The sequence below is a fragment of the Carcharhinus amblyrhynchos genome, chromosome 31 (assembly GCF_965287045.1).
Source record: "Carcharhinus amblyrhynchos chromosome 31, sCarAmb.v2.hapA, whole genome shotgun sequence".
NCBI lineage: Eukaryota > Metazoa > Chordata > Chondrichthyes > Carcharhiniformes > Carcharhinidae > Carcharhinus > Carcharhinus amblyrhynchos.
Genome location: NC_137354.1, coordinates 11087862 through 11113132, shown reverse-complemented (window position 1 = coordinate 11113132; position 25271 = coordinate 11087862). Strand labels below are relative to the sequence as shown.

The following is a 25271-nucleotide window of genomic DNA, read 5'->3' as shown; positions in this document are numbered from 1 at the left end:
TATCATTAAAACCTTTACTATAGAGTGGGCATGGAGAGGACGTTTCCACTAGTAGGAAAAACTAGAACCAGAAGGCACAACCTCAGGCTAAAAGGACGATCCTTCAAAACAGAGATAAGGAGGAACTTCTTCACCAAGAGTGGTGAATCTATGGAACTCTTTGCCGCAGAAGGCTGTGGAGGCCAGATCATTGAGTGTCTTTAAGACAGACATAGAAAGGTTCTTGAATGATAAGAATATCAGGGAATATGGGGAGAAGACAAGAGAATGGGAAAAATATCAGCCATGATTGAATGGTGGAGCAGATTCGATGGGCCAAGTGGCCTAATTCTGCTCCTATGTCTTATGGTCTTACTAATAGAAACTGGCTTTAGACTTTGAGAAACCATGACAATGCTTCATTGGAGGGAATAGGTAGAAAATATCAGTGACGTACTACAAGTCCTATGGACTAGGATGAATCTGATCAAGGTGCTCTGCAACTGAGAATAACACTGGTGAAAAATGACAGTTCTGTGAACTAAAACCACAAATTTAATCTTAACAAATGAAACAGATAGCCAACAGTTCACATGATCATTTAATGTGCAATTTTCTTTGAGGGCAATGCATCAACTAAAATCCCTGTCCCAAAGCAGAATTGTACACACAGAACGAATGGGAATCAAAAGGATTGCGTAATGGGCTGAGTATAAAGTTTATTTTTCTGAAAGCTTGAAATATGATGACGACCCAAGTGCTAAATTAAAATCAAAAATATCATTTAGTGCAAAGTGAATCTTACCACCATTCTCAACTCTACCACTGCAGAGGATTTGAAGGTGCTAATCACAGAAACATTTGTATTTATCTAAAATTGCTGTCTTCTTTTACTTTATAACTACAATGCTTTGTGTCTTGTGGATACCAGGTCATATCAGTGGAACATCTGTCAATCATGTTTCCCACACTCCCCACTCTGTTAGTCAGGCAGTCCCTGAAGGATCTCTGTCAACCACACATTGAACACTCTTCAATATTCACTTCTTGAACGTGACGGAACAAACACCCGATAACCGGAGATGGGAAACTGAGAGTGACCATGGGCCCTTTCACATCCCATTCTTGTCAGAGTTGATTGGTTTCGAATATTTGTCTAGTCGTTTACAGTCTGTGGGTAAACAGCAGTTTAGTTATGTCCTCATGATCAGGCAGAATGTACAATACAACATTATTATAAAGAACTTCATAAAGCTTTGTACTCAACATCAAACCTTTATTTAGACAATTAAAAAAAATACTTCTTTAGACATTGGCACAGAGCTCCCCCCGGCTCCAGATATATTATTGACAGGAGCCACTTAGCCAGCTCCTTAATATTTTTGGTATCAAGTACCACAGTCTGAAAGAATACACAACTGGTATTCATATCATTAAGTTATTTCAAAACCAAACAAAAACACCCACATCATTGCTTCCCCTCCCAATTTATGCCAAAGGGGAGACTTTTCTTGCTCCTCTAGTTTAAAAGTTTGTCTTTATTTTGTTGATAATGCAATAACAAAACCATGCTCAGAGCATGCCGGGTTTCATTTGATTAAAATGTATTAACCAGAGATTACTCAGAATCAGAAGATAACACTGGTTTAATCCCTCTGAATAATTGTAATAATTATTCGTAAGTAAGACAAGATTTATATTGGTAGTTGTTCCTCTATTATGATTGCATAAAGTGTATGGAGGATATGTATTTATATAGAGTAGATATATATTTCTCCTATTAGTCCCTGGGCCAACAATTCCACATGGTTATTATACCTGAAATTTCAATTTGAAGCACTTTAGGATTGACTGCTAGCACTAATAAACGTTGCTACCAAAAATATTTCAGAAAACATTCTGTCAGAATAATGAACAATGTTTTGGGATGAATTTTCTTTATGCATGGGGCTATAATATCCAGATCTCTTGCAAGCATAACCATAACGTTGAGCGATAGTGCTCAGCTTCCTCCTGAGTTTACAGGTAGTCTTTAAAAGGAAACTTTAAAAGCTGTCATTCATCGTCCTCATCTGTTGAATCTGTGTATAAGGCTACAGAGTCATAAATGAAGTTGTAGAGTTTAATGTGCGGCTTTGCAAAGGAACAGGGTCGGCACACTTCACTGTAATATCGCTCCAAAAGCCTGTAGATGTGACCTGAAAAGGAAAAGATGGGGAGAAAAGATGTTTCCTATTCAGTTCAATGTTTCAGGTCAAGATTTGCAGAGTGAATATCTACAATATCAGAATTCATTCAACACTGAATTGTCCAGCTAATTCAATGCAACACTTAGCAAAAAAAGAGCCAGAATAGGTTGACTGTGATTGCAGCAAGATACTTAACAGAAAGTTTACTAGTAAATTACAGTATGTAAACCTTTTAGGTGCAAAGGATCATTTTCAATAGAACAAGAAAATGCTGCGGCTATTCGCAGTCTATTCCTGCATGTTTAGATTGTAAATGTTGATCATTTGGTAGGGAGCAACATTTATAAAATGAGCTAGGCTTACCAACAGTCTGTTCTTTCTCAATTAGGAATTTGTGCATTTCATATACTTCCGACATTAACTGCCGGTCTCCGAAGGTGAAATAAACCACATCTCGCCCTGCTTCAGCCGCTGCCATCATCTGCAATAAGGCTACAACATTTTCACGTCAGTGTGTCAGTCTATCAGAAAGCTAGTCTCTGATGAAGTAACCTGCTCAAAACAGCAATCTAATTTCTTTCAAATGCTGACTGGCATATTGTGGATTTGTATAATACATTTTTTTCTAACATTTTACAGCCATCTTCAGGCCGGCTTTTAATATTACTTTTCATTGTTTGGAGTAACCGTTTTATAAGCAACATTTAACACTTCAATGTTTACATCAACTATAACGGCCTACCCACTAACATATTAGAGCCGCTTAAATACAACAATATTATCATTCGGATCAGCAATGAGAAAGATATCCTCCAAGCTGTGCTTATTATGAAGCAAAGCCTAGGATAGTAATGAGTCCCTTGGGATCAGTGCTGAAATCCAAAATGACTACTCGAGAGTCAAACCCCACATATAATGAAGGCAATTTCTCCATGCTAAACACTTGTAATCTGTAGGTGCTTGTTCAATGTGGGGTTGACTTTTGCCTTCTGTTCCAAAAATGTCAAACCTAAACATCTTGCAAAGCCACATGTCCTGAATGTAGCTATCAACATGTAGTTATTTAATGAAAGTCAAAGACAGCTTTCCTTTCATAGAATCCTACAGTGCAGAAGGAAGCCATTTGGCCCATCGACTCTGCACCAATCATAATCCCACTCAGCCGCTATCGACATAACCCCATGCATTTACCCTAGCTAGTCCCCCTGACACTAAGGGGCAATTTATCATGGCCAATCAACCTAGCCCACACATCTTTGGACAGTGGGAGGAAACCGGAGCACCCAGAGGAAACCCATGCAGATACGGGGAGAACATGCAGTCTCTGCACAGTGACCCAAGCTGGGAATCGAACCCAGGAACTTGGCGCTGTGAGGCAGCAGAAGTAATCACTCTGCCGCCTTTCCTTTGTAAGATGTGGATTGCCAAGAGATTCTCATTAAATAATGACATGTTGATAGCTACATTCAGGACATGCGGCTTTGTGAGATGCTTAGGTTTGACATTTTTGAAACAGAAGACAAAAATCAACCCCACATTAACTTTATATTGCCTGAAACATTGTTCAAAATTTATTTATCAGTGTCATAAGTAGGCTTACATTCACACTGTAATGAAGTTACTGTGAAAATCCCCCAGTTACCACACTCCAGTGCCTGTTCGGGTACACTGAGGGTGAATTTATCATGGCCAATGCGCCTAACCAGCATGTCATTCAGACTGTGGGAGGAAACCCTCACAGAGACGGGGAGAACATGCAGACTCTGCAAACAGTGGATCGAACCTGGGTCCCTGGTGCTGAGAGGCAGCACTGCTAATCATTATGCCGCCCTATAAGGCTCATACCTCTCGTCTGTAAGTTTGCCCTTTGAAGTTATGTCTTATGATTATCTACAAGGGTTAACCGATGAACCTGGGTAGTAACTTAGAGTCTTCCAGAAGCATCTGGGTCAAGCATTGACAGTGTGAATGATAATTCCTACTCGCTTTCAAATAACTTGGCAAATGTCTCCAACCAACACCCCTTCTTCACAGAATTGTGAAATTTTCAACAACAGCTGGGCTACTTTGCAATGATCCATCTCTACATTTTCAGCCGAGCTCTTCAGCAAGCACAGATCCAAAGTCTGAATATTTAAATAATGAGACACTCACTATAATGATTAATGAATGAAATACACAAATTATTTATCTTGGACCTTCATAATTTATTTTCTTCTAGAAATCTCTTGGTAATATGAAATTAACAAAATAGCTAGACACTTGCAACACATTTATCAACATCACTGAACACTTTAAACATGATGGAATAAAGCTGAACATACACAAGGATAGATATTACAGCATCAAAGTATTCTCTGCTAGTTTAATTAAATGCAAACTCCTTATCAATCCAGCAAGAACTTGTAGTGATAGAGCACTTTTTGCATCTGTCCTTATGATGTCCCCTAAGCACATCATGACCAAAGAATAATGTTTGAAGTGCAATTATGGCTGTTTTGTCAGAAAGTTTGAAGTTTATTTGTTTGTCACAAGTAAGGCTTACATTAACACTGCTATGAGGTTACTGTGAAAATGCCCCAGTTGCCACACTCCAACACCTGTTTGGGCACACTGAAGGAGAATTTAGCATAGCCAATGCACCTAACCAGCACATCTTTTGGACTGTGGGAGGAAACCTACATAGACACTGGGGGCGAGGACGTGCAAATTCCGCACAGTTACCCGAGCTGAGACTCAAACCCAAGTCCCTGGTGCTCGGAGGTCACAGCGCTAGCCACCGTGCCGCCCACAAACAGCAATGAAATGAATGACTGAACAATCTTTGTCTCACGGTACTTTCATGTGGATATGCTTAAAAAAAATTGGGTAACACTTGTTTACTTACATTTTAACCTGGCGTCTCCACCAAAAGCTCCGCATCCCCAGTTCCCTGTGGCTACAGCAGAAAGATTCTTGGGATCAACGCCAGGTCGCACAAAACCACAATAAGCCTGCAAATAATTAGAGGACAAAGGGATAGGAAAATATTTAATGCACAAAAGGGCAATGGAGGAAAAAAAATAATAGTTCAATCTCTCACAGTTACTGATGCACAATGTTATTGCCCCCTTGTAGGTCTAACCTAGGTCACTGAACAATTCCATGATATAAGGTAATTGTGAAAAGGAGGAGTTCTATTCAGCTTCATTCAATAGCTTGCTCATATGTTGCTATTAAGGGAAAATCTGGCTTGTAATATGCATTTTGCATTATGAGTATTAACAACACTACTACCCTATCTGTTTTTTTGCACTGTAATTGAAGGATCCACACACCATTGTACCCAGTGTCTTTGTATATTCTACTTCAACATGATAAAAAGCTCAGCTCCTGATTGACTGTCCTAAAACCATTCAACTTTGCTTACAGTACTTTGAAGAAGAGACAATAACTTTCGATTCTATTTACTGAGAGCCTGTTGGGAGTATTGGGGATTAACAGCAATCACAGAGCGAATATTTACACAGCAGCACAGCTGTAGTTACAAGACTTGAATGCACACTGGCTTTATGTACAGATCTTAAACAGTCTCAACGGGATTCAGCTCAGCAGAAGTCACACTTCTGAAATATGCTTTTTTCCCCCCCCTTATGAATTATTAAATCCTCCTCTTGCTGTTTTTCTGAAGTTTCAACTTGGTGTTTCCCTATTGCAAGATGACTTAAAGATTGGCAACTTAGCACCATGGGGCAGGGGGGAGATTAACTTAAGCTACCAACTGAGGAGTGTTTATCAGTTGGGTTTGAGTGAGCTGCTTCACTGTTCAGGTTACGTTTAACATGAATAGTTTGAAAAAAAAGTGTTATCCCTTCAGTTGTACAGTGGACATGAAGCATGTAGCATGACTATGATGAGAGTTCATAGGACAAATAAACACAGAAGGAGGCCATTTCACTTCATGTGATAGATAATGCATTGTCTTTTTCAACAATTAATGGAATGAATATATCAGACACTGGGCACTTTTATTTAATGAATATTTCAAATCTTCCAACATATTTCTTTTGTATTTTATTATATATTTAAACAAGGGTCCAGGATGTTTTCTTGTTAGAGCTCCTATCTTTGAAAATAGAAGCCAGATTGAATATATTATTTTACTTTTGCTTTATCTATATCATTAGTGATGCTCAAGGAAAGAAACAAAAATAATTTGTAAATACAACTGATATTGAAATTAAATTTATAAAGGGCATGTTTTGTCCTCAGGAAATCTTAGTGTTATCATTACTGTTAGATAGGCAGAGGGATCAGTTTTGGCAGCATTAATTGGGGAATACAGGAGATTTTGTGTGGCAGTGATAACATTCCTATCTCTGGGTTAGAAGCTCTGTGTGCAAGTTCAATGCCAGGACTTTGTTAACCATGGAAGCAATGTTCATGAAGCGATTCAACTGGCTGATAAACAGTCAAAGAATCTTTCCACCATCTCCCCAGTATTCCCCAAAGGGGAAAAGAGTGTGGGTGAAGACACGCTCAAAATCTGGTGAATAAATATTTACTGTCAGGACAATGGGAAAACTCCAGTGCTTCACTTCAACTAATGCCATGAATCTATTATATCTGGTAGACATGGTTTAATGGCTTACTTAAAATACATCACTCCAACATTGCTGTATTTTGTTTTGTGATGCCTTGCAGTGGTTCAGTTAGTTGGGTTCATTGTCTAATGGAGTGTAGTTGAAGGTACAGAAGGATTTAGAACCTCGGCAGTCAATGAGGCAGAAACTTGGCAGTCAGTCACTGAGTTGTCAGAAATGAGAATGAGACAGTGAGAAATGAGTTGTCAGTGATTAGCACTGCGGCCTCAAAACACCAGGGACCCGGGTTTGATTCCTGGCTGCACTCCCTCTGTACAACACAGTCCATGAGTTCAATCTCTGCAAAGGCCCTGAATTCAAACTCTCTGACGCAAAATCTAAGACTGCCACCACTGCTGCTATTGAAAGTAACAAAACAAAATATACCATTAGCATGGTTTTAATACAGAAAGATAGAAACAAGAACTTGCATCTATACAGCTAATCTGATTACCTGAGGACAACTCAAAACATTTCAAAGCTAATGGAGTCCTTTTGAAGTGTCTACACAAATAATAATGTATTGCCATATCACAGTTAATTTGCACATAACAAGGTCCCACAAACAGCACTGAGATAAATATCCGAGTAATTTGTACTTTAATGATGTTCGTTGAGGGATGAAGATTTGCCAGGAGACCAGGAGCACTGCACTTTTCTTTTTGAAGCTTGCCATGGGATCTTTTGCAATTACTAGAAGACTTCGGTTTATCTTCTCATCTGAGGGCAGCATTGTTGACAATGCATTGCTTCTTTTGAACAGCACTGAAGTGTCAACCTTAGACTGCACATCAAACCTCTGGAACAGAGCCTCAACCCATCATCTTCTGACTCAAAGATGTACGTGCCTTCAATGAACAAAGCATCTAATTGTTAGCTTATCATTTATGCTGCATCAAGTATGGTATTGTTTCTTGAGATGCCCTGCAGTGATTCAGTTAGTTGGGTTCATTGTCTAATGGAGTGCAGTTGAAGGTACAGACAGAAGGTTTAGAATCCTGGCAGTCAATGAGACAGAAACTTGGTAATCAGTCATTGAATTATTAGAAACGACAATAGAACACTGAGAAGTGAGTTGTCAGCGATTAGCACCGCTGGCTCACAGCGCAAGGGACCCGGGTTCGATTCCTGGCTTGGTTCACTGTCTCTGTGGAATCTGCACGTTCTCCCTGTATCTACATGGATTTCCTTCGGGTACCCTGGTTTTCTCCCACAGTCCAAAAACATGCTTCTTAGGTGCATTGGTCATACTAAATTCTCCCTCAGTGTACCCAAACGGGTGCCGGAGTGTGCAACTAAGGGAATTTCACAGTGACTGTATTGCAGCGTTAATGCAAAACTGCTTGTGGCTAATCAATAAATTTTAAACTTTACGATGTGGGAGAATTGACCTCCAGAATTCAGTAATATCACGAGGAAGCAATGTATTGTTGGAAGTGCTGAAACAAGGCATTTATCTGAGGTGCCATTTCTTTATACAAATTTATTCTAGAAACAACTGATGTTTTTGATATCCTGGCTAATATTCAGTGTGATAAGTTATCTTATTTCCTGTTTGTGAGCTGTTGCTACGTATAAACTATCCACTGTGTTTGCATATAGATCACAGCGAACGTAATCTGTTTGCCATGCAGTACTTTGGAGATAAATAAACATTTTTGTTTCTGAGTTTATGCAATATACCCAAAGTTTGCAAAACAAGGATGGAAAGGGAGAGAAACTTTGAATTTATTTAGGGGTGGGGAGAAAGCCGGGGGAGCAAATTTAATGTACCTGAAATAAAATTCATTTTCAATTCATGAAAGGCTGATTCTCTTAAATATTTTTTGACCACACATCATAAAAGTTTGATTAAAAAATTATGGAATTTTAAACTGGATGGTCTTATCTATAAAGAAAATGAACCTGAAGAAACTTGCTTCACTGACAAGAAAGACTGTCTATACCCAAGCTAATATGACTGATCGCTACAGGAAGGAAGCCTCAAGAACAATCTAAAAATTATGGGGACGTGGTGGTAGTGATATTGTCACTCGACAATGCAGAGACCCAGGGAATGTCCTGAGGACTCCGGATCAAATCCTATCACAGCAGATGGTGCAATCTGGACTCAAAAAAACCCCATGGAATTAAAGATCTAATGATGACCATGAGACCATTGTTCATTGATCGTAAAATCCAGTGGTTCACTAATGTCCTTATGGAAAGGAAATCTGCCATCCTCACCTGATCTGGCCTACATGTGACTCCAAAGGCACGGTAATGCTGACTCTTAAATGCCACTCAATTCAATTCAAAGGCAATTGCAAGAAGTCTCAACACCAGGTTAAATTCCAACAAGTTTATTTGGAATCTCAAGCTTTCGCAGTGCTGTTCGTTCAACAGGTGAGTGACTCACCTGATGAAGGAGCAGTGCTGCAAAAGCTCGTGATTCCAAATAATCCTGCTGGACTTTAACCTGATGTTGTGAGACTTCTTACTGGGCCAACCCCCCATCCAACACCGGCATCTCAACACCAAAGGCAATTAGACACTGGCAACAAATATTGGCCAATGAATAAGGAAACATTCAATTGCTTTTCATTTCTAGCATTAAAGGAAGGTTTTTGTAAAAACCCTGCAAAACTATAAATTCTTATATTTAGTTGGAAATAAATTGCTTTAGTTACTCAACAGAACCAAGAGTTTTTAAAAATAATAGATCTTGCACAGTCAAGTAAAATGTTGACTTTACTCATTCTGAACAATTTCAAAATTGTGCATTTAATGATAAATCTTGGCTTTTGAAAAATTACAAAGAAGTCGCAGCCAATGAACATTATCAATCCAGATAACAGATCACCTCTCATTGCGAGCCTATTTCTTCACCGACATATGTAGGTACAACACAATTTATTTTTAACCAGGCTTATCTCTCTCAAAAATTAGTTGTCATACTTGTTTCATGGTGAATGTACAACGTTGTAATAGATTAGTGTCAGTATGTGCTCCAGTCTGGCTCAATTACCAAAGATATACGTGCAAACTTAATAGCCATTTGAATGGAGACAGGTTTGTTTTGTGTTTATGCATTATCTCACAGAAGTAACTCAATCCAAGTAAAATAAATTGCTCTTTGGCTAGAACAGCAGCAGTCATTAAATCACAAGAGGAATAGCTTCAACACCTCATATACATCCAATGGCACAAATTTATAACGCAGAACTTCAAACTCTTTTGGACGTTTTAAAGCTAATATTAGCACCAAACACAGCATTAGTAAGGAGATACGTGGACTTTAATGACAAAGATTTAACAACATCAAACATCTATTTAAAGATCATTAAAGTAATAAAAATTTCCAATGCACTTCAAAGGGGCCACAGAAAATAAAGGAATGCTAAAGATGTTAAAATAACAAAATAGTGAGAGTCATACAGTAAACTATGGAAGCATTGAAAGAGACAGTTGTTAGCCAACAATAAAGTAACTCTAAAGTATAAATATCAAAGAACAATTAAAGTCAATGTGGTTGACAAGGATGAAAAGTCTTATGTTCAAGAGAATGAGAATGTTTTTGAAGTATACAAGAGGGCTTTAAGATATAACAAGGAAAACAGGTGAAAAACAGTAATAAGAGAGGTCCAGTGAAATGAAATCCAAAATTGCGAAGAATATCTCGAGACAAAAAAAAGTTTTCCAAATTGTATATGCAGGAGTGAAGGTCCAAAACAAATGACTAGATTTACAAGTTGTTCAACAGTTACTTCTTAGCAATATTTTCTCAGCAAGAGGATAGAAAGTCCCCCAAGTTAAAGGGTAGACTTGCAGAAAGACACAGGAGAAGCACAATCCTCTGCAGATAGTGATGGATACGGTTATTTAAAGGTTGGATTGCTCAGACTTGTCTCTTTTTTTCAAGATAACATGTTACTGAAGATTTTCGTCTTGCACTCATCAGGATAGATGCCTCACAATACCAAATCTAGCATGCACAGCTGCTAAAGTTTTACATGGCCTGGTTTAGCTCCACAGGGTGGCTGGGTGAGGTGATGGAATCAGTGAGAGTTGCGTTGCAGTGAGAGTGCTATGGCTTCTCTCTCCAGTGTTCAGGTGGAAGCAATTCTGACTCACCCAAGACAGCAAATAGGTAGTTTAGAGATCCAGGCAGATTATCAACATGGCTGACGGTTTTCACCGTCAGCTGTGATACAGTTGGTAGTACATTCGCCTCTGAATCACAAAGTCCCAGGTTCAAATTCCACTCTAGGGTTTAAACAGGAAAAATCATGGCTGACACTTCAGTGTAGTGCACCGTTGGAAGAATCGCCTTTCGCTGAGGAATTAAACCAAGGTCTCAACTGCTTGCCTGAGTAAACGTAAATGACCTCACGGCACTGCTTTGGAGGGGAACAGGGGAGTTATTCCCTGTGTCCTGGCTCATATTTATCTCTCAATCAATCAACATCACTAAAACAGATTATCTGGTCATCATTACCTTACTGTTTGTGAGAGCTTGCCGTATGCATAATAACTACCCTATTTCCAACAATAGTGACTAAACTTCAAAAAAAGTACTTTATTGGCTGTACAGATAAGTGAACGCGGATGAGTGCGCCCAGGACTCGCTAATAACATGGCATGTCATTAATATTTAAATCTGGCGCAAAGCTGATTTTGCCGGCAAACCAGTGCCAGTGTGATTGGAGAAGACAAAAAACTGGGCATGAATCTGATCTTTTGCCTTCCACCCAACTGTACCACCTTGCCTCGCTGAAGGTTGGGTGGAACGAGGTTGTAAAATCGCAGCCTATGTGAACAAAACTCTTCCTTCAAGAAAGTCATGGAATAGCAAGCTAATCACAGTGTGGAATGGAAGAGGCTAGGCAGAAAGACACTTAGCTAAGTATCCTAAAAATTGATCTGACATCCAATGATTATCTAAGGATCAGTATGTAGCATGGGCTGAGACAGATTTATCTGTGGGTGGCATCAAAATAAGTGGGCAGGAAAAATGTTACCAATAATAAAATAGACGCAGAAAAAAAATTCAATTAAAAATTAAACTTGACTAGGCCAAGAGGTGACAACTGAAATTTAATGTGGACTTAACTAAAATAATTAATACATGAGCAAGAAACAAAAAAGGAGGGGTGTTAAGGGAATTGCATGATAAATTGGATGCTTTTTCTGGAAAAAGGAGACTGAGATGCTGTGGTTAAAGTTTAAGAATATAAAGAAAATCAACTAATTTGGAACAGGCACAAAAACCTGTTTGCGAGGGTGGGAGTGCTGCAGGCAGGCTGAAAACTGGGTTAAGAGTGAGTGGGGAGGTCACCCTAGCGACAGAGTTATGGGAACCAGGTTACCAGGCAAGGCTATTGAAGGTGACATAAATAGGCCCATTTGGGCTGTTTCTGGATGGTGAAGGGATTGGCAGGTGGAGTACTTATATGGATATCATTTCTGAAAGAGCAGCAACGTTTGCAAACCTAAATGTCTTTTCCTGTCCTTACAAATTCTTGTGCATATTGTTGCATAGCAGTCTCTTGTATTCGTTTCTAGACTTTTTGTGTATGGACAAGACAGACTTTGGAAACAGCAGCAATTCCTTCTAAGGAAATTAGGTATTAAATGTCAAAACCAAAGAGCTCTAGTTATTAAATCATGCTGCAAGATTATTTTCCTTCCTGAATAGAGAAGGAATAAAGAACATAGACATTGTGGTGACCTGACATAATACAAATGTATACATACTCATCAGGTCATTTAAATAATAGATGACTTATAACTGTAACTTAAAGTGGTTTGACACAATGTTTAAATTGTGGTGGGCTAGTGCTGCGTATTCAGCTGATTCAAGAGCATGGCTACTTTATAAGATAAAATAGTTCACACATTTGGGAAAGGAATAGTCTTTATTAGCATTAAGTGCAGAATAGAAAGGTAGGAGAAAAGTTTTCACTGCTTTGGTTCTCTTCTCCTAACACAATAAAGTCAGCTGACAAAAACCGAAGGGAAGAAAAACAATTAATCCAAACAACAATATTAATTGCTGCCAGCTCTAGCAAAACAGTCTATGACAATTCAGCTTCCAATGGATAGAGTGGTTGGAATGGTGTCCAGGTCACTAACAATCTGTGCCGGTCCCCCATGCCAACACTACCGTTAAGGAAGTCCACCAACGCCTCTACTTTCTCAGAATACTAAGGAAATTTGACATGTCAGCTAAGACTCTCACCAACCTTTACAGAAAGCATTCTTTCTGGTTGTATCACAGTTTGGGCTGGCTCCTGTTCTGCCCAAGACTGCAAAGGAACTACAAAAGGTCATGATTGCAGCCCAATCCATCATGCAAACCAGTCTCCCATCCACTGACTCTGCCTACACTTCCCGCTGCCCCGGCAAAGCAGCCACCATAATTAAGGACACCACACACCCTGGATATTCTCTCTTCCACCTTGTCCCGTCGGGAAAAAGATACAAAAGTCTGAGGTTACGTACCAACCGACTCAAGAACAGTTTCTTCCCTGCTGCTGTCAGACCTTTGACTGGGCCTACCTTGCATTAAGTTTATTTGTCTCTATACCCTAGCTATGACTGTAACATTACATTCTGCACTTTCTCGTTTCCTTCTCTATGAACAGTATGCTTTGTCTGTATAGCGTGCAAGAAACAATACTTTTCACTGTATGTCAATGCATCTTACAATAATAAATCAAATTTTACCAGCATGCCTGTCCGAGACTCGTAAGATTGCGCCCGAGACCAACAGAGAATGCCATTCTGCATGCCTCGCCTGCCCCAATTTCGGGTGGGCCTGCCGGTAAAATCATGGCCAGTAAGTCTGCCACCTGCGAGAAAATATGTTTCCCCTCTTAAGGGATCTTTATGTCACTAACCCATGTCTGTTTTTATTTTGAGGCTATTTGTACTCAGGTTCTACTTGATATCTTCAGTTCCAATACATATAAAGAAAGTTGCATTTATATAAGCACTTCATTGCAGTTCTCTGAAACATTTTAAAATGTTTCATACACAATTAATTATGTGAAGTCCAGTAATTGTTTAGTGGCAGCCATTTCGAACAAAGCAAGCTTCCACTGTAGCGATAATCAGTTTTGTCTCTGGCAGCGGTGGGTGGGGAATGCTAGGCACACTCAAAGAATCCCCTGATCTTGATCACATAATACTGTAATGTACATCTGAACCACCAGAACAGAGAGAGACTGCCTCAATTTAATGTTTCTTGCAAAGGATAAGAATAAAATTGGATCTGTAATGATAGTTATATTTGGGGTTGCTTTAAAGAATTTGTGATCAAAACATTGTTGAAATGGAAAAGAGAAAATCTGAACATATCGAGTCCATCTTTAATGACAACACTGAACTAATTTATGCAGCAGCTAATGTACCCATTTTGTTTAACTTAAACTGGGTTTTGTTGAGCTAACTGACAGTTCTTTGATCATCTGAACATTACACTGCTGAGACAGTTGCGGGCATTTATGCAACATTTCCTTGCTAATTCAAATTAAGCTATTAACTGATGCATAAAATTGGGTAAGGTACCTCAGACAAAAGTACATTTTGTGAGGAAGAACCTAGTGTAAAGTGACAACTGATGAAGATCCATGAGCAGCACAAATTCAGCAGCGTTGATCTGTTTATTTGAATACGGACTTGCACATTGGATAAGTAATATTGATAAACCACAGTAACAAATCAGAAACATTATTCTGGAGCCACAAGACTCAGCACTGGTCTTTTCGTCTGGAAGAGCAACGGCTGGAATAAATTAATGACCAATCCTACTGAGACTGCCGATTCTCAACGTCTTGAGAAATGGTTCATGATTTAGTACACTCGAGTTTACATTAGTTAATGGCAATGGGGAATCTGTACACTCAGCATTTCCACTAACTCAATGAATTACCAACATACATTTTGTAGAGTCATGCTCAATGAGAAGAGGCGGATATCTGTTCGCAAGTGAAACTTAGTGATTCATAATTCTGTTCTAATATAGATGCAAATGCTCTTTATATGACTGAACAATTTGTCACTACAAAATATATTTGGGCCGCTGATTTAGTTTTCCAATTAAACTGCCACTGAAGGTTACAATATTCATTCATTGTGGATTTAGGCCACAGGAATTTTCACTGATAAAAAGCGCAAGGTTTCTAAGCTTCTTTTCACATTGTCACTTTGACAACTATCAACCTGCATAAAGGATAAAGTGAAACTTAAAACTTCTGTGTGATAGATCTCACAGACCTGAGATTCACTTATGACTGATGATGGCAAAGCTCCTTAATGCAACAGTCCAAAGATGTGTGGGTTAGGTGGATTGGTTGTATTAAATTGCCCCTTAGTATCAGGGGCAGTAGCCAAGGTAAATACATGGGATAGGGCCTGGGTGGAATTGTGGTCAGTATAGACTCAATGGGCCGAATGGCTTCCTTCTGCACCGTAGGGATTCTATGAACATTTTATTGTCTGCATAACTCTGCTGTATTCAGAATTTATACTTCTATTTCAGAGAAATAAACATGAAGTACAATCTGTGTAAATTAAACACAGCAGACCTTGATTATAATGTGCTACTTGAGTGCCAACCAGCAACATGCAAGTTGTGACAAGAGGATAATTTAGCTGCATTGTTTTTCTGAATGTTAGAGGTGAATTCAACTGCTCCAGCCTATTTGCTGTTTTGCTTTCTCTTCTGCTGTTTGCTTTGTATCTTTAAGGTTCAACTTAATGTGGATTTTTGAAACAGCTTTTTGCAAGTCCTGGGCTGATTTCTCACTGCAGATGAACTGGTTACTTGAGAAAGGCAAGGCAAACCAGGGGAAAAGGTTGAGCTGTGTGTTTGGAAGGAATGAGCTTAGGTTTTGTTTAATAAGACTCTGGATTTCACCATTTATCCACAACCCACCGCAAGGAAAACTGGTCTCCAATGAATTGACTTTTTAAAAATTCATTTGTGGGACATGGGCATCACTGGCTGGCCAGCAGTAATTGCCCATCTTACTTGCCCTTGAATCGAGGGGCTTGCTAGGCTATTTCAGAGGACAGCTGAGAGTCAACCACACTCTGTGGCTCTGGGCATTTAAAATGCCTTCCCTGCAGCAATAACACTTTAGGAGCGGGCTAAATAGTCTGAGTGTCAGACTTCCACCCCGTAATGGATAGGAAGTCCCATCCTCAAGAAGGGCAGCCAGAGACAGCTATGTCATGGGCTTTTAGGGTGGGGAGGTATTGGAAAGCCTAGGGCATGGGAGGGGTGGTTTTGGAGGGCGGGCAGGAGGAGGAACAGAGTGTTAGGACTTGGAGAGATGTGGAGGTGACCAGAGGCACACAGGGCACTCTCCAATCGATGACCCTCCTTTACAAAGAAGCTGTAGTTAAGGGCACTTCTACATTATTTTAATACTTAACAAATTTTTGTTGAAAATCATCACAAAACGTCTAGGACATCATTCTGTGGACTGCAAATCTTTCTTCACACGTCAATCTGCAAAACAGAGCTGAGGGCAGTTGTTTTTATAAAGTTTATTTATTAGTGTTACAAGTAGGCTTACATTAACACTGCAATTAAGTTACTGTGAAAATTCTCTAGTTGCTATACTTCAGCACCTGTCCGGGTACACTGAGGGAGAATTCAGCGTAGCCAATTCACCTAACCTGCCCATCTTTGGACTGTAGGAGGAAACTGGAGCACCCGGAGGAAACCCATGCAGGTATGGAGAGAAAGTGCAAACTCCACACAGACTGTGACTCAGTCTCTGGCGCTTTAAGGCAGCAGTGCTAACCACTGTGCCACCATGGTTGTTTCATGTTTCCCTTCTAAAATTTAGAAGAAACCGACATTTACCATCAGCCATTTTCTTAACAACATATTCTATGAAAACAGCTGGTGGAGGGTGTAAAAGTCAGCTCTATGGTAAACTTTAAAAAAAGTATAATCCAATTGCATTAAATTATCCAACAACATTAAATCCCCTTAAGCAATAAAAGGATTTACATACATAGGGTAGGGATAAGGTTTATCATGTCAGCAATTGACAAAAGCCAAAGCAGGAATCTAATCATTTCTGGTCAGAAAGGACATAATTAGCTGGGAAAGACACTAGGTTGTGGAATTACTTCTGGCTATTTCTTGAAAAGAGCCAGGGTAAACACAAATCTAATGGCCTCTATTTTCATGCTGCAGTAGTTTTCCTGTGCTAAAACTCCTACTTAAACTAATTCGTGAAAACATTCAATTAGTTGACGGAAGGTAATATCCGGGAGGCAGAATTACTCTGAATAAAACAGCTTGTTACATCAGCAGCACAGAACAATTAAAAATTCCATATGCACTTTTAAGTTTTTTTTCTAAACAATAGGATGATAGCCAGGGCAAGTGCCTAATCATTATTCAGAACAGCTGAGACACCTCATTTTCACCTCCTGAGACCTTTGAACACATAACTGTGGCATGCAGCAGCAATCCTAAAACATAAAGGAACCATGGAGATATGCAATGTGTAGCACCAAACCAAATCATTTAATCTAATGACAGTCATTCGCACAGCTTCAAGAGGGAAATCTTTTAAACGAGTAACCTGCTGCGTTTTAAATATATTACACATCAGATACCAACAGATCAGAGCCACACCCTATTTGGAATATGATAATTTTCCATTAGACCCAGGTTAGCAATAATTAATAATTTTGTTGACTTTTTTTGGAAATCAAAATTAAAAGTCTATAATTCTGTTAAGAACTTTGTCACAGGAATAATGGCACATCACCTATATTGCTAAAAACCTGATATTTAATTTCAAACAGTCATTTCTGCACCTGCGTCAATTGTTAAAAACTAATCTCAGCTGTCAACGAAGTCTTACACAAGCTTCCGTCAAATTCTTCAGTTAAATTACTGTGACTGAATGTCGAGTGTACAGCCTTCAACAGTGTCTCTCTTTTTTCAATAATATCCAAGTTCTGTACTAACAAGTGATTATTTATATACCCGAGACAGAGGTACAAAAGTCCAAATTTGTGTGTCGAGTGAGCAGGTTGCTTCAAATAAAATTCTGACATTCATTTTCTTCCAAATTGCAGTTTTTAAACTTCCTGCAGGGTAATGCCATCAATTAAAACAAAGTCTGGGTGCTCCAATACGTATTGTAACACCGTGTTGATGCCCCGGTTGTAGGAGTGATTTTGAAGTGTTGAATTTCATCAGTGCAAAGAGCTCCTATTGCGCCACAAAATTATTTTCTTCAGTGGTGCAGAAAATAGTTTTCCAACCTGAATACCACCGTCAGCATTCCCCCTCCTGATAAGATGAGCAAGCCCCTTTACAGAACTGGACTCTCATTCCTGACTGCACAGTTACAGCTAGTTGGGTGTCTAATTGCATTTTCAACCTTGCATTTTCATCTCCATTATACGTAATGAATGTCAATCCAAACTGTCACTAATCATCAGTGGGATTACTGCTCTCATGAAATCAGAGTGCTTTTGCAATTCACAATATTGTGTTTGGATAATATGAAACTTGGCTGATTGGGGTTTGCACCATAGCACATAATTACCATGCATGAGCGACTGGCAAGGAAAAAAATCTAAACTGTTCAACAAAACATTCTTCAAATTTCCATCCTTCCTGTGTCACCATCTCACTGGGATGGCATGGTGACACAGTGGTTAGCGCTGCTGCTTCACAGCACTAGGCACCCAGGTTCGATTCCCGGCTTGGGTCACGTCCTCCCCGTGTCTGCGTGGATTTCCTCCGGGTGCTCTGGTTTCCTCCCACAGGCTGAGACGTGGGGGTTAGGTGCACTGGTCATGCCAAATTCTCCCTCAGTGTACCCGAACAGGTACTGGAGTATGTCAACTAGGGGATTTTCACAGTAAATTCACTGCGGTGTTAGCGTAAGCCAGCTTGTGACACTAATAAATAAACTTTACTTTAAACTTTGTATGTTTCAGCATAGTTACCAAAACAATGTAATCTTGAGAAAGAAGTGAAGGGTGAATGAACCAGAGAGACTTAAAGTCAACAAATACAATACTTCAGTACTATTTCCAGAGAGGTGAAATTGAGTTAATAACCTCGAACTTACTCAAGGTAACCTCCTCAGAATTGTTGCCTATTTTTTATCAAGTTGGTGGTCATGCAGCTGCCTGCAACACATTTCCTTGGATTGAGTATTGGAGAAACTTCTTTGCTGAAACAACCAACTGTAATGCTCTGAGATTTGGAGTGAATTTGGACCTTTGCAAATATATTGTTAGCCTTACTTCAATGTTCACACGCAATTTTAATTAAGCTCCATTCTAGAGATTTGCACTTTTTGTGCAGGATATTTTTGGTCCCCTTATTTGGGGAATGATATAGTAGCATTGGAGGCAGTTCAGAAGAGGTTCACTAGACTGATTCTAGAGATGAGGGTTTTGTCGTACAAGGAGACATTGAACAGTTTAGGCCTATACTCTCTGGAATTTAGAAGAATGAGGGGAGGTCAAATTGAGGTGTACAAGATGATAAAAGGAATGGATAAAGTAGACAAGGAGCAGATGCTTCTGCTGGTGGGGCATTCTAGGATGACAGATCATAGTCTTAAGATAAGGCCTAGCAAATTTAAAACAGAGTTGAGGAGAAACTACTTCTCCCAAAGAGTTGTGAGTCTGTGGAATTCACTACCCCAAAGTGTGGTGGATGCTGGAACAGTGAGTAAATTTAAGGAGAAGTTAGGAAGATTTTTAATTGGTAATGAGTTGAAGAGTTATAGACAGAAGGCAGGAAAATGGGGATGGGGAGCATATCAGCCATGATCGAATGGACTCGATTAGGCTGAATGGCCTAATTCTGCTCCTATATCTTATGAACTTATGACAGTGGAACTGCTGTACTGTCAGAGATGTCATTTTTCAGAGCTGTCATCTTTTAGGTGAGATAGGTCCTGTTGCCACACTGAGGTGGACTAAGCTGGTGTTGAGAGACCTCTTTCTATTCAAAGAGCCGCAGGGCAGTTCTGCCGAGGCCCTGGTCAACATGCATCCCTCAACCAACATTACTGGAAGAAAATACTTTTCTGGTGCTGTCTGTAAGATATTGCAGTGCATTTCCCTATCCTTAAAAAGTGTATACACTTCAAAATGTTTCACTGGCCGTGAAGTATTTTGTGATGTCTCGAGATTGTGAAAGATGTGATACAAATGCAGGTTCTTCCTTTTTTTTTAAATTTGAGGGAGCAGAATGCTGAGAATGGCTTTGGAAAATGTAGGGAGTGAGATAGAGGATGGGTGGTTAATGATGGTTGATGAAAACAATAAGCACAGAACGAAGGTTCTTTTTTTGTAAAACAATGCTGGCTATTCTTTCATGGATGGTTATAGTCAAACCTAATGCAATTTTGACACAAGTACCATTCCAATACTTCAAAAATAATAAAACTTTCCCTCTGCTGCGTCCCTCCCAATCCCAAAATACAACTTAAAGATAAAGCCATTTCTTACAATAAGGGGTATTGAGTTTTACTGTCTTTGATCTAAAATGTATATCCTTTTTCCAGGTCTCGAAAAGGCAAACTGTCTTTGAGCCAAAGCTGTTTGAAACAGAACAGTAAAATATGTTGGCGAGAAACAATATTCAAAAAAGATTCTGTCCATCCTCTTGAGGAGTAACTTATCGTTAATTAATCTCTCCTGAAAAGGCCTGAACATCTGTGTGTTACACAGTCACATATTCCTACCTCATGCCGCTAAATGCTATATCAATGCGTTCTGCTATCAGGCAATCTAAATCTTGCGTCAGATGTTGCAAACTTCCTTCAAGTGGCTGAATTTATTTTCCTCCTGCAATTTGTATTCCGAGCTATCACTATTCCCATTGCCAACCTCATTTTTCAATGAAAGGTTTAAAGACACAACATTAGTCAGTCCAGACATCCTCCTTTGTATCTAATCTCTGAACTACAAGGGGCTTTGGGCTCCAATTCACAATCCAGGAAAAGCTATCAAATGGCTTTTCCTAGCTTTGACAGTATAACCAGATAGATTGGCACTGGTGATTTGCAAAGGTAACAGATGTCTACTACCATCCTTTATAACACATGGTTAAGTCTGTTCCCTTAGAGCAATATTAAAAGTTTCACAACTCTAGTTGCATCCTGTACTATTTATTTTAAAAATCCGATTTGGTTTACAAACAAAACTTTTGTAAGCTCGAGTCAAAAATAACTTGGTGTACGTTGCGTTATAAAACAATCAAAGACAGATTTCAAAATTATTTCTTGACTTCAATACACAAACAGGCTTATTGCTAATTTTTTCCAGCTTTTCTATCAGGATATCAGACAATTAAAACATGCAAGAGGATCCTAACTGACAAATGGACATTCCCCTTATGATCTGAGTGAAATGCTCAAATAATGTTAGAATACCTTCCTAGTCTAAGTTCACACTGCTACCAATAGCATCCCCACTCCTGGAATCTATATGTCCAGGTTTGTCTGGCATCTTATTTTTCTCTACTCGTATATAATTCATTTGTGAATGGGGAATAATTTTAAAAAATTGTTCCTGTATTGGCATTTTCTTTTAATGCAAAGGGAGACTAATGTTTTCATTGGTGATTTATATTAGACCACTTTTGCTGTGTTAGCAGTTTCACATTCAAATCACGAATTCAAACTTAAACCGAAGCTTTGTACAAATTATGCAATTAAGTTGACATCAAAATCATTTCCAAAGTCGTATCTTTGTTTTAAAAGAAAATCTCATTTCAATTATATCACCAGAAGGCATTGATCAAAAGAGTTTGCTGTACAAGGCTGAACAGAAGTTATTTATCTCAGAATATTAGAACATAGAAAGTAATGAGGTCAAAACACTCACCTTATTAATTTCTCGCTTTAAATGACATGGGGAAAACTGATCTAAGTAGCGTCTGAAAGGCATTGCATCTATAGCTACAATTTCCGTGTTGCGCCTTTGCCAAGCATCCCTGTTGAAAATCAAAAAATCCTTCATAAAAAATTAACCTGTGCTTACGTAGCATTATTTAACATTTTAAAACATCCCAAGACACTTCACGTTAGCGCTATCAAACAAAATATGATCATAGGGCAAATGACCAAAGCTTAATCAAAGATTAAGGAGTGCCTTAAACGAAAGTGGGGTAGAGACAATGAGGTTTAAGGTAGGCAATTCTAGAGCTTAAGAGCTTGGCAATTGAAGGCACAACCACCAATTATGGAAAGGTTAAAATCAGGGATGCTGAAGAGGCTAGAATTGGAGGAGTGAAGATATCTTGGACAGTTGTATGGCTGCAAGAGAATATAGAACAATCTATTCTTTTTACAGGATGAATCCAATGATGACTGATAAAAATCCAGAATATCACACAAATCAATGGTTCAAAGTAGTGACTATTCTCTGTAAAACAGTGAAACTCAATTAAAATTCAGAGATCAGGAAGAATTGAATCTATGGAATGGGAAAAATCGTAGTATCAAAACACAAACTAACTAGGTTTTTTTTTAAGAAGTAGTGACAATTAATTAATGATTCCACCTTTGTGCAACATGTATGAATGAGAAAAAGACTGATAAGTTTGATTGATTATTCTACACAGATACGCATCTTTGGAGTCTTAATTATGACAACCATTTTCTCTTGGTCAAAATGTGAAATGCAACAATAATGCATAATTTCAGTATAAATTAATCCTTACTATCATGGTACTGAAAGGTTTTTGCTTGAACATTGCCACAATCAAAGCAGTCAGACAAAGGCATCAAATAAAGGCAGCTTAATAACAAGTTTCATATTAATTCTATAAGTAATCCAATAATGTTTGGCACAGATGCAGATTTGAACAGATTGAATTACAACATGGTGGTTAGTGACAATTTTCTTTATCTAACAATTGTTTTAAAACTTTGGATTATTCCGCTCTAAGGCGTCTCTACAACTGTCCCCAGGGAAGAGGGCAGGCAGATGAACTAGTTTAGGTAACTTAGCAATGCTGTTCAAGAAACTCAACTTCACTCCACCTCTAGGGAATGCACATTCTCCTCAGTGCAAAAAAAAGTAAAGAGAGCAGAAAGTTCACCTTGCTGGGTCTTCATTCTTGTTACACGGACTTTCTCAATGGTTTGAAGCTACATGACTTGAAATACCTTTCTAGAATTTTAAGAGATAATGGAAACTCCCAAATTCCATTGGGCCTGATCAAAGGAACTGACATATCGATGCATGCCTAAGATTGAGAGGCTTGAAGTTTCAAATAACGCTCCTAACCTATTTTGCCTGCTCTAGACTTAATATTGTGGATGTCCCTGGTTACTAACAGCTTGTGGTAGGGGATCCTGGTGTTTGAGCATCAAGAAAGAAAGGCTCACCATGGATACCTGTTGTAGTAATTCTATAATACATTCCCCTTGTAGGACAGAGAAGATAGTGTTAACTTATCTTCTTCCTGCCTTCAGTAACAGGTCAAATAAAGAACTCTACCAGATTAGTTACCATAGATGCAAACATAAGTCTTATCATGCCTTCCTGTTAAAAACTTTAACCCAGCTAGAACCCGGCTAGATATTCAACTTGTAGTGAGAAATGGTTAATTCTTCCTCTAAGGCGATTAGAAATGGCCATCTCCAGGTCAATTAGGGATATGCGCTAAATGCTGACTTAAGCAGTAATGCGCACATCCAATGAATGAATTATTATTAATGAAAAAACAAAAAGTTTTGAGTGACACTTTTTAAACCTAGAAATTTGCTGAGAAGACTTCTCTGACAAAAGGTTAATGGGAAATAATGCGCCAATTTGTAATTATAATATAGTTCAGCAAGGATAAGTTTGTGGCATGTATAACTGCACTGATAAATAATACAGGTCCTTTAACTTTATTCCCTGTATTTCACAGAAAATAGAATCCACAAGAGTATTTTTGATATTTTGTCACCAGTGGACTTTGTTAACCAATTTCACAAAAACAATAACAAAGCAAAGTAACTCAGAAGAGCTAGACATAATTGCTAAATACAATTGAAGTTGCACTTCTAAGCCATTACCTTTGAATCTTGTCATTGTAACTCCCCACCCATTTGTAGGTATCTGCGTAGCCTTCATAGACGCTGTATTGTTCAGTACCTGAAAACGTCAAGACAATTTGTTTTACAAATCCAAAGACTCCCCTCCACCCCCATCTTTTATTATTATTAAAACACTGTCTACAATTTTACCAGAAAGTTGAACAATAGCTCGGAGAAGATTCATTTAATCTCCTGCTGAGATTAGTCAAATTATCAGTACCCTGGTGATTCTTTCAAATAGTCACTTAAGAAAAAAATTAAATATAGGGGTTGTGGCAGATGAGCAGCATTCTGGACAACAAAAACGATATTTTTATAAATCTGTAATAAAAATAGCACATCCTGGAAATATTTAGCAGTCATGATGTGGAGATGCTGGCGTTGGACTGGGGTAAACACACTAAGAAGTCCGACAACACGAGGTTAACCTGACGAAGAGGTTAACCTCGAAAGCTTGTGAGTTTACTATCAAATAAATCAGTTGGACTTAAACCTGGTGTTGTCAGACTTCTTACTGTGTTTACAATATTTAGCAGGTCAGACACCATCTATCTGGCTTGCAAATTGAGAAACTTTAGAATTGTATTAGGTTTTAAGCATGTGAAAGGACAGAGGAGAGGAAAAACAAAAACTAATACCTCTGACAGAAGAGATTACATTTTTTAAACATTACGTTTTTGGGAAGTAGGCATTCCTGGCTGGGCCAGTACTTATGGCCCATCCCTAATTGCCCTTCAACTAAGAGGCTTGCTGGGCCATTTAAGCGTCAATCACAAATGGAATAGGATTGGTGGTGCAATATCAAAGAGAGTGGTAATGGGACATAAAATAAAAAATTTAGCTACTCTGCATGCTATATGATGAGGGGGTCCAAGAATAGAAAGCAGCAGCCTGAAATCTAGCTGATTTTTCTTTGTCTCCCCCATCTCGAGGACACCAGCACCAACCACAGCAGCCTCATCATCATTAGGTTCCCATTTTCTGTCTCTGTACAGAGCAGGTATCAAATCTGGCACCTTCCTATATCGAGCTCAAAATCTATGACACTGTAAATACCAGAGGCTACAAGGAAGTTACTGTTCCTTTATTCTGGCATTCCATGTTTGAAAATGCTTCTCGATTTAGAAAGCCCCATTGCATTATCAATAACCTCTCTTTAGATGCAACAAAGAACTACCAAGAAGTACTTCAACTTTCATTTCAAAACAGGAGCCTACAAACATTTGTGATATTACTATATTTGAGATATGTCCCTCCCTATTACAAGGGCTAGCTTGACTCAGTGTTGGACTTTAGTGCAGGGAGTCACCTTGCCAGGTCTGAAGTCATTACATAAAACTAGTATTTTGCCTACCTGTTGGCTGGATATAAATAATAACACCAAAGGCACAGCTCCAAGA

The 25271-nt window shown here is 38.8% G+C and overlaps 1 protein-coding gene across 4 annotated transcripts in view; it reads right to left on the bottom strand.

The window, feature by feature from the left end:
- Positions 1 to 562: 562 nt before the first annotated feature.
- parga (poly (ADP-ribose) glycohydrolase a) overlaps positions 563 to 25271 on the bottom strand; it is a 152907-nt gene continuing 128198 nt past the window's right edge. For all 4 annotated transcript variants that reach the window (XM_080215867.1, XM_080215864.1, XM_080215866.1 and 1 more), the window contains 5 exons: positions 23851 to 23929; positions 21668 to 21776; positions 5056 to 5161; positions 2532 to 2660; positions 563 to 2177 (listed from right to left, as the gene is read on the bottom strand). In XM_080215867.1, the coding sequence (XP_080071993.1) occupies positions 2035 to 2177; positions 2532 to 2660; positions 5056 to 5161; positions 21668 to 21776; positions 23851 to 23929 (566 nt within the window). In that variant the 3' untranslated portion in view covers positions 563 to 2034. The remainder of the gene's footprint in view (positions 2178 to 2531; positions 2661 to 5055; positions 5162 to 21667; positions 21777 to 23850; positions 23930 to 25271) is intronic.